This window comes from Python bivittatus, unplaced genomic scaffold (assembly GCF_059951505.1).
Source record: "Python bivittatus isolate LINGU-HERP-01145 unplaced genomic scaffold, Pbiv_v1 ctg000070_np1212, whole genome shotgun sequence".
NCBI classification, from domain to species: domain Eukaryota; kingdom Metazoa; phylum Chordata; class Lepidosauria; order Squamata; family Pythonidae; genus Python; species Python bivittatus.
In genome coordinates this window covers 8839556-8852801 of record NW_028277034.1, presented here as the reverse complement: position 1 = coordinate 8852801, position 13246 = coordinate 8839556, and the positions used below count along the sequence as shown (strand labels likewise).

The 13246-nt window shown below is 37.1% G+C and overlaps 1 protein-coding gene across 7 annotated transcripts in view; it reads left to right on the top strand.

The window, feature by feature from the left end:
- The window catches only part of TENM3 (teneurin transmembrane protein 3), a 470513-nt gene that overhangs the window by 162355 nt on the left and 294912 nt on the right, over nucleotides 1–13246 (top strand). For 5 of the 7 annotated variants that reach the window (XM_088131934.1, XM_088131950.1, XM_088131944.1 and 2 more), the window contains one exon: nucleotides 9039–9128. The exons of the other annotated variants lie outside the window; for them this stretch is intronic. In XM_088131934.1, coding sequence (XP_087988060.1) covers nucleotides 9039–9128 — 90 coding nt within the window. The remainder of the gene's footprint in view (nucleotides 1–9038; nucleotides 9129–13246) is intronic. 7 annotated transcript variants of the gene reach the window in all.

The following is a 13246-nucleotide window of genomic DNA, read 5'->3' as shown; positions in this document are numbered from 1 at the left end:
AATACCTTGTACTTCTGGGCACTTCAGGTAGGTTGCAGCTCTTGAATATGACAGCACTGGAGGATAATGGGTTCCTGGTAGCTTCTTGTTCGATTCTTCTCAAATCTTTGGCAGTTAATTTGCATCTTTTTTTCTCAACATGTTTCTTGCGACCCTGTTGACTATTTGCAACAAAACGTTTGATGGTTCTGTGGTCACGCTCCAATATCTTAGCAATTTCAAGAGTGCTGCATCCCTCTGAAAGACTTTTTACAATTTTTGACTCTTCAGAGTCAGTTAAATCTCTTTTTTGGCCTATTTTGCCTGAGGAAAAGAAGTTGCCTAATAATTATGCACACCTTGATATAGGGTATTGATCTTCTTAGGCCACACTGTCCCTCGTTACACAAATACACATCACCTGATATGCTTATATCCAATAAGCATTCAGGTTTATACAGCTTGGAGGTGGAAAATATGCATAAAAATGATGATATGGTCAAAATAGTCACTTGCCTAATAATTGTGGACACAGTGTAGTATACATTAATTAATGTATATTACATTTTATAATATTATGTTTCTAGGCCCAAGCAAACCATTCAGAAAGGCACATCATGAAACCATCTGCTTGGAGCACAGAGGTCACTGCATCTTTCAAAATCCAAGCATAACTTCTTTAAAACCCTTTCCGGTCTTCTAAGTACGCATGCTGCATATTCACTTCTGGCCTTATTGTGCCCATTTTTCTAATATGTTTACAACAGTTATATCTCACATTATGAATGGAATTAAATCTGCAACCACTTGTCCTATGAATGATTGCATTACAACAGCGTTTATTTAAAGCAGCAGTCCTAACATCTAATAAGGTTAGCTCCCTGCTACTTGCAGTCTCTATTTAGCTGGTATATTAGTGTTTCAAAAATGTTCAGTACATGGAGTTCAGTACATTTAAAAACTGAACTCCATTTAGTTTAAACATACCATCCAGAAGTCACTGCTACAAGCTGAATAAATATTTTGTCAATTGTAGTAAGTTTGAACAGTCTTCTTTTTAAAATGCAAGTTCTTTTTCTCTAAACTTCAGTATATTATATGGTTCACTCTTTTTACTCGAGATTAAATTTGTCAAGTATTGCAGATTAGTAGATATGCTACATTTTTCAATCTGCAGCTCACACAAATATTAAACACTAAGTAAAATCAACCACTTGGTTAAAATCATTTCTAAAAAGTTTATTTGGAGGTTCCTATTATGCATAATTTATGTACTACATTGATGTACCTCTGGTACATCAGTTGGCATTGACCAGAACATCAAAACAACAGAGTCTGAAAACATTTTTTCTGATAAATATGAATGGAAAGGAACATTGTATGGAATACACGGTCATGAAAGCATCTTTCTGAGATGTCCTGGTTTGAAACCCTTTTCATTGCCATAAAAATTTGGTACTAAAAAACAAAGTGTACAGTGCCTACCCAACCAAATATGTAGTACACAATTTGAGGGAAGCCAGGGTTTGCATTAAATTAAGAATACAGCATTCTTGCTGTTCTAGGGTATTGGCCACTCAGATGCAGTGGTGGATAAGACTGTAAATGGCTACTTTTCATGATGGTTCTTTCTTGTGAAAGAAAGTGAAGAAAGCAATTAAGTGAGTGCATTATTGTGTTAACATTTCTTAACTTTTTTTGCCTCATGCTCTGATTTATATTTGCATCCTTTTTCATGTACTGTACATATCTAATCCCCTTCATGGATCACTGCCTTGTCATGGCGAAGGGGCTTGCGTAACTCAGTGAAGCCATGAGCTATACCGTGCAGGGCCACCCAAGACGGACAGGTCATGACAGAGAGTTCTGACAAAATGTGGTCCACTGGAGAAGGAAATGGCAACCCACTCCAGTATCCTTGCCAAGAAAACCCCATGGACAATGTTAAAAGGCTAAAAGATATGACGCCGGAAGATGAGCCCCTCAGGTCGGAAGGTGTCCAATATGCTACTGGGGAAGAGCGGAGGGCAATTCCAAGTAGCTCCAGAAAGAGTGAAGCGGCTGGGCCAAAGCCGAAAGGACGTTCAGCTGTGGATGTATCTGGAAGCGAAAAGAGGGTCCGATGCTGTAAAGAACAATATTGTATAGGTACCTGGAATGTAAGATCTATGAACCAAGGCAGGCTGGATGTGGTCAAACATGAGATGATAAGATTGAACATCGACATCTTGGGAATCAGCGAACTGAAATGGACGGGAATGGGTGAATTTAATTCGGGTGACCATTATATCTACTACTGTGGGCAAGAAACCCTTAGAAGAAATGGAGTTGCACTCATAGTCAATAAGAGAGTGGGAAAGGCAGTAATGGGGTACAACCTCAAAAACGACAGAATGATCTCAGTGCGTATCCAAGGCAAACCATTCAATATCACAGTCATCCAAGTCTATGCCCCAACCACTGATGCTGAAGAAGCTGAAGTTGACCGCTTCTATGAAGACCTACAACACCTTCTAGAACTAGCACCAAAAAAAGATGTCCTTTTCATCATAGGGGATTGGAATGCTAAAGTAGGAAGTCAAGGAGTAATCGGAATAACAGGCAAATTTGGCCTTGGAGTACAAAATGAAGCAGGGCAAAAGCTAATAGAGTTCTGTCAAGAGAACAAGCTAGTCATAGCAAACACTCTTTTCCAACAACATAAGAGACGACTCTACACATGGACATCACCAGATGGTCAATACCGAAACCAGATTGATTATATACTTTGCAGCCAAAGATGGAGAAGCTCTATACAGACAGCAAAAACAAGACCAGGAGCTGACTGTGGCTCAGATCATGAGCTTCTTACTGCAAACTTTAGGCTTAAATTGAAGAATGTAGGGAAAACCACTAGACCACTCAGGTATGACTTAGATCATATTCCTTGTGAGTACACAGTGAAGGTGATGAATAGATTTAGAGGATTAGATTTGGTAGACAGAGTGCCTGAAGAACTATGGATGGAGGTCTGTAACATTGTACAGGAGGCAGCAACTAAAACCATCCCAAAGAAAAAGAAATGCAAGAAAGCAAAATGGCTGTCTGATGAGGCTTTACAAATAGCTGTGGAAAGAAGGAATGCGAAAAGCAAGGGTGAAAGGGAAAGATATAAGCAACTGAATGCAGATTTCCAGAGAATAGCAAGGAGAGATAAGAACGCCTTCTTAAATGAACAATGCAAAGAAATTAAGGAAAACAATAGAATGGGGAAGACTAGAGATCTCTACAAGAAAATTGGAGATATCAAAGGAACGTTTAGCGCAAAGATGGGCATGATAAAGGACAAAAAAGGCAGGGACCTAACAGAAGCAGAAGAGATTAAGAAGAGGTGGCAAGAATACACAGAAGAACTATACAAGAAAGATCTTAATGTCCCTGATGTCCACGCTGGTGTGATCACTGACCTTGAGCCAGACATCCTAGAGAGTGAAGTCAAGTGGGCCTTAGGAAGCATTGCTAACAACAAAGCTAGTGGAGATGACAGTATTCCAGCTGAGTTATTTAAAATACTAAAAGATGATGGTGTTAAAGTGCTGCACTCAATATGCCAGCAAGTTTGGAAAACGCAACAGTGGCCACGGGATTGGAAAAGGTCAGTTTATGTTCCAATTCCAAAGAAGGGCAATGCCAAAGAATGCTCAAACTATCGCACAATTGCACTCATTTCACATGCTAGCAAGGTTATGCTCAAAATCCTACAAGCTAGGCTTCAGCAATACATGAACCGAGAACTACCGGATGTACAAGCTGGGTTTCGAAGAGGCAGAGGAACTAGAGATCAAATCGCCAACATTCGCTGGATCATGGAGAAAGCACAAGAGTTCCAGAAAAATATCTACTTCTGCTTCATTGACTATGCAAAAGCCTTCGATTGTGTGGATCACAACAAACTGTGGCAAATTCTTAAAGAGATGGGAGTACCAGACCACCTTACCTGTCTCCTGAGAAATCTGTATGCGGGCCAAGAAGCAACAGTTAGAACCGGTCATGGAACAACCGATTGGTTCAAAATAGGGAAAGGTGTATGACAAGGCTGTATATTGTCACCCTGCTTATTTAACCTATATGCAGAGTACATCATGAGAAATGCCAGGCTGGAAGAATCACAAGCCGGAATTAAGATTGCAGGGAGAATCTTCAACAACCTCAGATATGTGGACGATACCACCCTAATGGCAGAAAGTGAAGAAGAACTAAAGAGCCTCTTGATGAGGGTGAAAGAGGAGAGTGCAAAAGCTGGCTTGAAACTCAACATTAAAAAAACTAAGATCATGGCATCTGGACCCATCAATTCCTGGCAAATAGAAGGGGTAGAAATGGAAGCAGTAAAAGACTTCATTTATTTGGGCTCCAAGATCACCGCAGACAGAGACTTCAGCCATGAAATTAAAAGACGCTTGCTCCTTGGGAGGAAAGCTATGGCAAGCCTAGATAGCATATTAAAAAGCAGAGACGTCACCGTGCCGACAAAGATCCGCATAGTCAAAGCTATGGTTTTTCCAGTAGTAATGTATGGCTGTGAGAGCTGGACCATAAAAAAGGCTGAGCGCCGAAGAATTGATGCCTTTGAACTGTGGTGCTGGAGAAGACTCTTGAGAGTCCCCTGGACTGCTAGGAGGTCAAACCAGTCAATCTTAAAGGAAATCAACCCTGATTGGTCATTGGAAGGATCGATAATGAAGCTCAAGCTCAGATACTTGGTCACCTAATGCGAAGAGAGATCTCTTTGGAGAAGACCCTGATGCTGGGAAAGATTGAAGGCAAAAGGAGAAGAGGACGGCAGAGGATGAGATGGTTAGATAGCATCACTGAAGCAATGAGCATGAAACTGAGCAAACTCAGGGAGGCAGTGAAGGACAGGAAGGCCTGGCGCAATATGGTTCATGGGGTCACGAAGAGTCGGACACGACTTAACGACTAAACAACAACAACAACAACATATCTAATAGCCTAACGTTGAAGAGACTATTATCAAGAGGTCATTGTGTGGAGATTTATCACAGATCTGATTTGGTAATTTGTGAAGCTTTGTTAGATAAAATGATAAGGCAAATCCTTAATATGCCAGTATCTTGGCATGGATGACATCATGGCTAATTATAATATTCTAACACAATGAGGCTAACCTTAGAGAGTGAAATTCCACCAAAGTCATTAAATTATATCACCTGAAACAATAAGTGTGTGTAGCCTCCATTCCTTAATCCAAGTTTTTTTTTAATCTGTGCTCAGTCGTTACCGACTCTGCAGTGACTGCTTGGACAAGTCCTTTTGCAGTTTTCAAGGCAAGGTGTTTCGGAAGTAGTTTGCCAGAGCCTCCTTCCTAGAGCAGAGCCCAGCTGGCGAGCGCAGGAGGTGGGGTTTCCATTACTTCGCGCCCTTTTTGGGCGCGTGCGGTTTTTTGCGCTTACTGGCAACTGCTCCCGACTCCTTTTTTGCAAGGCGCCGCCAGCATTTTTCCTCCCACCGGAGTGAGAGTACCCATTTATCTACTCACGTGAGTTTTCGAACTGTTGGGTTGACAGGAACTGGGGAGGAAACAGGAGCTCACCCTGCTAACGCAAAGGCTGGACTCGAACCGCTGAAGCGTTGACCATTTCTGGCCGGCAACTTTCAGCGTCATTAAGCCGCTGCGCCACCGCATCCCTCTTAATCCAAGTAGATACTAAGTATTCAGCATTTAAACCAATAAATCAGTATCTTTGTTTCCAGTTATAAGAATTCATTGCAGCTGCCAGTTTAATATTATGTCATAAGAGCTCATCATCCACATCTGTTGTTGCCTGCCCAAAATTGTTCCTTGAGATTACACATGAAAAGGATTAAAGATGTCAGTTCAGGAAAGGAGAACACTAGGAAAAATACAAAAATAAAATTATTGTTTAACTGTAAAAATATGTATGGCTGAAATTAGGACACTAGTAGGAATTAAGGAAAGCACACATTTCTGGTAAGGTGTCATCTATATTAGATCAAACGGTATTTGTAATGGTTATATAATACAGTCAATTTAGATAAATTGTAGTTTTATGTTCTCATTAGTAAATGGTGCTTCTGAGTACAGGTAGTTCCCAGGTTAAGAATGCCCGGGTTACAGACGACCCATAGTTAAGAACGGAGCCTATTGTAGCAAAATTCGAGTTAAATACACAGTGATTCGAGTTAAATACATAATGGTTCCAGTTAATCAAACAATACTATTTATACAGTATTGTACAATGATACTGTTCCAGCTTTCATACAGATTTGACTTAAGGACACACCTTTAGAACAGAACTTATCCTTAAATTGGGGACTACCTGTATACAAGTGGTGTATGGTTTAAAATTGCATGATCTAGGAAGTTTATATTTAACCTTTGCCACTTCTTAGCCGATATTGGCCGTATGTTTAATTTTGTTAAAATTGTTTTCCTTACTACAGATACTTGTGGACTAGCAATTAGTTCTCACATTCATAACATTATATTTTTGTTTATCACCTGATATTTGCTGCATTGTTATTTTTACAAAATTTATATTCTAGAAATTATAGTTTATTGCTATCTAACTTTTCATTTATTTTCTCACTATTGCTTTCTGAATAGTAACCCATATATAAAAATATCACTAACATTGGCCTTTGTTTTGGTTGTGTTGCTTTCTAGTTAGTAAATCACTAACAAATAAATCACATCAAGAAATCTTCTATATTGAAGATAAATATTAATTCTAACGGCATTAAATACAGAGAGGTTTGCGACTGGTACCCAAGAGTCATTCCTGGAAAATAAATGGCAACAAGATTGAGCAGGTCTCCTGTTTCAAATACCTGTGGGTAGTCCTTCATTTTGCCAGCAGTAGGAAAGCCAACAGGGGCTATATTGTTTGAAAATACACAGAGGAGCTTACCTACCATTCCTTAAGATAAGAGGTGGCCACCACATACCTGCAACTCTCAAATTATTTGAAACCAAGCCATCTTCTCTGTGGTTCCCAGCTAGACCCCTTCTCCAATTTTGCACCATTAGAACTTATACAATCCAAATTTTTAAGATCAGCCCTTCAAGTTCCTAATTGTGTCTCTAATGACACCCTGCAACTAGAGAGAGGCTTCTTGAAAGTGGAATCTAGAATGTGGGTGACCGTACTCAACTATTGGCTCAAGCTATCTTTTTTCCCACTTGGCTTTGTCCCATTAACTATGAATGATTTTCAGTCTGCATGGAAGTATGAAGTGGCAACAAAAATCTCATTCTTGGGCTTCTCTCCACATCTTCTACTCAGCATAGGATATGATCAGGCCAGAGCACTTATTAAACAGCATTCAGCAGACATGGAGCACCAGTTAGAGCTAGCCAGGACCCCAAGCTTTATTGTCAGTGAATCCAACAATTAGTCTGCCTCCCCTATAGCATACCTAACTAAACTCAAAGTACCTAAACACAGAAGGGCCTTTGCTCTGGCATTATGTCATGCCTTTCTGTCACATATCCTTGAAGGCCAATAAAGGAAAATCCCTTACCTGGAGAGACAATGCCCCTGTGACTCTGGACACACAGAAACAACAGAGCATGTTTTTCTCCAGTGTCTGTACTACAGAGATATTCGTACTTGCCTTCTCTCACCATTACTGCATAAATACCCAGGGCACACAAGACAATTTTATACCACCCTGTTGCTTTTCAATACCAACCCTGCTATAACATACAATGTTGCCAGGTTCTGTGCAGCAGCCCTCAAAATTCATCAGATGACAACTGATTTAAAAACCATATAAAGACTGTTCAAGAAACAGTGAAACCTCAGTTTACTGGACCTTGATGCAACAGATTACCTAGCCAGGTAATGAAACATTTGCAAGAAAAGAACCAAGCTCAGAGAACCCCAAGGACTCCACACGCAACAGATTTTGCATGCAATGTACCACATTTGTCTTATGATTTTCATAATGATGTAATTATGCAAAATACATTATTTGCATGATTTGTTTGATGACATCATTATGCAAGTGGTATAATTTGTGTTATTTGTGAAATGTCATCATGTACATGTAAAATGTGGCCCCAAAGTCTTCTCTTTAATGGCAATGTAGTTTCAGGTTAATGTATTGAAATAAACATATTAGACTGAGTATACTCTTTGAAGTATTTTGAACATTCCTAAGCATGTGGTTGGGAGTATGTTGTAATGCTAGTCAAAGGTGTTGGTTCCTAGCTAGGATTCAGTAGTTAAAAAATGTATCCTGAAATACAACTTGGGACATTTTAGAAAAGCTCTCAAGCAAGCAGGTATGAACTAGAAGAGTAGTGATGGATGCTGGTGAGAGACGAGGATCTTGAAGAGGTTGGAGAAATTAAATAATGGTAGTTGCCAACATTTTAAGAAGACAATGTTTCCTATGCATCACTTGATAATTAGGAACTACCATTTGATATTACCTGAACACTCTCCAGGTCTTGTTGCATATATGAGAGGAGCAGTGAACTGGGCATATATTTGCCTGCCAACTTTAAGTATTTTGATAAAACAATGTTTAATCATTTGAAGGTAATTTTACAACTGTAGTTAAATATAGGCAAGGATTTATTTTACATGACAAAGTTAACTACAGGGTTTTTTCCCCCCTACTCTTGAAAGATAATCTTCCCTATATTAAGAAGTCTGAGAATTAGTATATTTATAATTAGTAAAATATTGTGCACTTGTTTAGAAAATCACTTGCTAATGTAACATTGTTCTGGAATATATTTTATAGTAGCAAATCTTTTTGTTTGACGGTACAGAAAATATGCTGTATTTAAAATGTATATTTTTTTTCCTGTTCATATCAGAATCAAGTGTATTAAACTAAATTTCACAGCTCTGGGTTCAAATATTATGGAATAAGTGAAATTTGGGATTTTAGCTGTGTCTTGAAGTGTTTTGGAAGTATGTCATAAGACACTGGGTATTCTTTGCCACTTTTAAAATGCCTTCAATTTCCAGGAAGGTTCAGTCCCTCTAAATGCAACTTTGATGTTATGATTTTCTCAACAGGCACTGCTCAGTCCACCCTATGTTGGAATACTGCATATCATGATGAGGATCTAATCCTGATTGGAGATACTGAATGCCACGAAAATACAAGTAAATAAGAATAAAGATAATGGTATAAATAAATGACAGTAAAATGCTGCTTCACACGTTTATTACAATTCAGTAACCTTATATTTATCTTTATGATAAAATTGGGTTTTGGCATTTAAACTTATAAGTAAATATAATTTTTACAACAGGGAATTATTGTCTGAATTGTCTTGCTAGGAAAGCATGCCACTGAGAGATAAGCGTGATCTGAAGTACAGTGCTAGAATGTAAGATTAGGAATCTTATATTTTGACAACATCCTTCAGATCAAATACTATGCCTGATACCCACTTAAATAACATATGTAGCACATAGAAACATTTTGAAATTTATTACTGTATTTATTTATTGTACTTTTTCTAGAACCTAGTAACAATTCTGTTTTCAACATCTTAGTAATGCATGATTTTACCACCAAACTTCAGGAGCAAAATCACTATGATTTTTCATTTCTTTCTTTAAAAAAATAACACATATGTGATAGCAATAAGCTTCTGGCAGACAAACAGCTGTTTCATCGTTAATGCCCAGCCCCCAAATCCACAAAACTCTGATTTTAGGCTCGTTTTGGGTTGGGGAACAAATGTAGAAATTAGAGTAGTTTGCCTTCTAAATTTCCTGGTTGTCTTTTTTCCTTAACTCTCCCCTGAAAAGGCAAAAAAACAAAAACAAAAAACAAACCCAGTCTCAAAAATGTACCCCACTCCTGGAATTGAGTATGACATTCAGCCCATATGATTGCAACTTAAAAGACACAATAATATTGCTAATATAGTATTTAAACAACCATTGAGATATTCTAACTTGTGTTACAGACAAACAGTTTTTCTTTATAATGTTTGGTGTATCCTTTTGTATACAAGTTTCTGTAGGATCAAATTATATAAAATAATACGCATAGGGATTTTTCACTTTTAATGTTAATTTTGTGAAGGATACTCAATATATATATATTTGGACAGTCTCAGTATTTCTGTGAAAATAAATCATTTCTGAGATTTGTTTGTGTGTAAACTTGATAGTCACTCCATTTCCATATCTATATATTCATTTGCCTATTTAAAGGGAGAAGAAACAGTAATTCTATTAAGTACAAAATCCACTAAAATGTAAAAGGTTTTACATTATTGCACAGACCAAGGTCAGCTTGAGATTTAGACAGTATTGAGATATGGGCTGGGACTTTACAAGGAATCAGAGATTGCATATTGCAGTTTGAAACAACCTTATTCCTACCAGTAACAAAGGCATTCCTGCTGCTAAGATTAGCATTGCCACATATATGCTAAATTTTCATTCAAATATAGATATAATCCTAACGTGAAACAAGCTCAGCAGGGTGTTGCCACTTGCGGGGGTTATAAATTTAAAACTAGAACACACACACACACACACACATGAACTCATAATTGTTTTATACCAAAAAAAATTTTCTGAAATTTATGTTGATTATCTGAGAGAAAATAAGATTAATCACAAAAAATAACATTTTAAGAATATACAGGCATACCTCAAAGATATTGCAGGTTCAGTTCCAGACCACCGCAATAAAGTGAATATTGCAATAAAGTAAGTCACATTAATTTTTTGGTTTCCCAGTAAATATAAAAGTTATGTTTACACTATACCGTCGTCTATTAAGTGTGCAATAGCATAGTGTCTAAAAAAACAATGTACATACCTTAATTTTAAAACATTCTTAAAATAAGACAACAATGAAATTTGCTGCATCGATTGACTCTTCCTTTCACGAAATATTTCTCTGTAGCATGCAGTGCTGTTTAATAAACATAATATCTGCGAAGCACAATAAAGCAAAGTGCAAAAAAAATGAGGTATGCCTGTATATAGGGCCATTAAAATCTTACTTATATGGATTGCTATTAAAATCTGTAATTTTCATGTATTTATTAGATTGATCTTGCCTTTCATGACTATATGACCTCACTACAATTCTTATAAAATGTTAGTGTAGATCCTAGTGGCTTATGCACCATGGATGAAACTTACCCAGCTTTTCTCTTTTGGTGCTCGGAATTATAAGGATTCATTTCTTGCTTAGGTTCTTAATTAGGCTTCACAGTGTATGTATAAGGAGAGGAAAATCAGAACATGTATAACAGTAGCAACCTAAAAAATCAGAAATCAGGAATAGTAAAAAGAATTGATCTGTCCTTTATTTCTTTGTGAATCACTATCAGGATAGTCCATTGTGAGAACAGGACAGTGCAGCAATTATGTCCATTTTATAATTTAAACTATGCTTCAGTAATAGTTTTTAATACTATATTGTAAAGAAGCTGAAATTGATTTGAATTCTTGTTGTCTCAATATTAGGAGTTTTATATTTGAATAATTTCTGTAGAAGAAATGAAGTTTCACCATTAAATTATTATTGAGGCAGGCTCATCGTTTTCTCAAATGTACTTTATTTGTTGTTGGTACTGAGTTGCCATTTCATATGCTGATTATAATGCATTTTTATTGTTATGTTGTTTGTTTATTTATATTTTATTATTGTTTTCAAATTTAAAAGAAATGAGAAAGGCTACAGTACAGAAATTCATAAATGTTCACTGTATCCAGAACTGAGCTTAATAAAAGGGAACATAGAGAGTTTTCTATGGTTTTAAAATTTTAATATAACAGAAAAAGTGTGAGGTCATAAGCATTTGGGAATAGATGTTAATAATCTCTTCTCACCATGACTGAGATTTCATGTCTTACAATATTTGACAAGAAATTCATCTGTGGGTAGTTTCTGACAATAAGAAAGCCTCCTGTGAAAAGGATGGATTGATAATACATCCCAAATATATGATTACCCTGTCTTGTTTTTTCTGTCTGGAAACACTGTTTTTCCTGTGCTATTTATTCATACCCACCACAATAAAAAATATATTTGTTAATTTATAATCGAGACAATACAGTAAAATGTCTATGGTAAAAATTAAATGTAAGTGTAAAACAAACTAAACACCCACCCAATGCACACAAATTCAGCTCATAACCAATGGCATCACTTTGCACCCCAAAGATTCTCTAAAAGAGCTGGTTTTTCATAGAAAAAGCAAATAGTGTGAAGACCAATCATATTTGGGGCGGGGGGAGTGGCAAAGGCTCTTCCACAGTGCAGGCATGCCAACAGAAAACAATGTGTATGTACCTCCAGCCCCCTGACTTTCCCAAATTGGGGAAACATTAGCAAATACCTCTGGTTTACATGGGTAGGACAGGTCAAAACCTTTTTTTGGAGAAGACGCTCTTCCATGTATTGCAGTGCTAAGTCATGTAAGGATTCAAAGATCAAAATCAGCACTTTCATTTGTACTCAGAAGCTGATGGAAAACCCATTCAAGTTGTGGAACACTGGTATAACTTGTTTATGTTGGCATATATCAATCAACAAATGAACCACTGCATTCTGAACCAATGAAGCTTCTAGATGGTCTTCAGAAACAGCCCATGTAGAGTGCATTACAGTATTCCAGATGTGTTGTGATGAGGTATGAATTTACTGTTTCAAGGTCCTTTTTAATTTATGTGTTTAACGTACACATTGATATAAGCCACAAAACCTTTGCCAGAATGATCGGTTTCCTTACTCTTGTAGATTTTATATCCTAATAATTTTTGTTTTTAATCAATTACTCACTTGTTTTGCCTGTGAGTCTTCATCTTTAAACTCCAAAGACTCATACATTTTATCCTTCGTGTATGCTTTCTTGCAAGTGATATTAATCTGACATCTTCTAATTTTGTAATGGTTGTTTTGCTTATTATTAGCTTTCCAAAATGTGATGTCATGAAACTGAACTAGAAGCTTCTCAGTCTGTTGTTGCTTAATCCATCTGTTTTGTACATGCTTGAGTTCTTTCAAGTAGTTGTCCAGTGCCCTTCAAATTTAAATTCTCTTGACTGATACACCCAAGCACTGGGATCTAAGCCTATTTTGCTGGTCTTGCATATGTAATATATAGTGTTTATGAATATAATATTTTGCAGGGTCTTGATTTTACCTTTTAACTAGGGAACAATTGAGATTTGGTTTGGACAACCTGTATTTCCCAGTGTTGTTAGTGCTATTATAGTTAGTGCCCATAGTATCTGCCTGACTG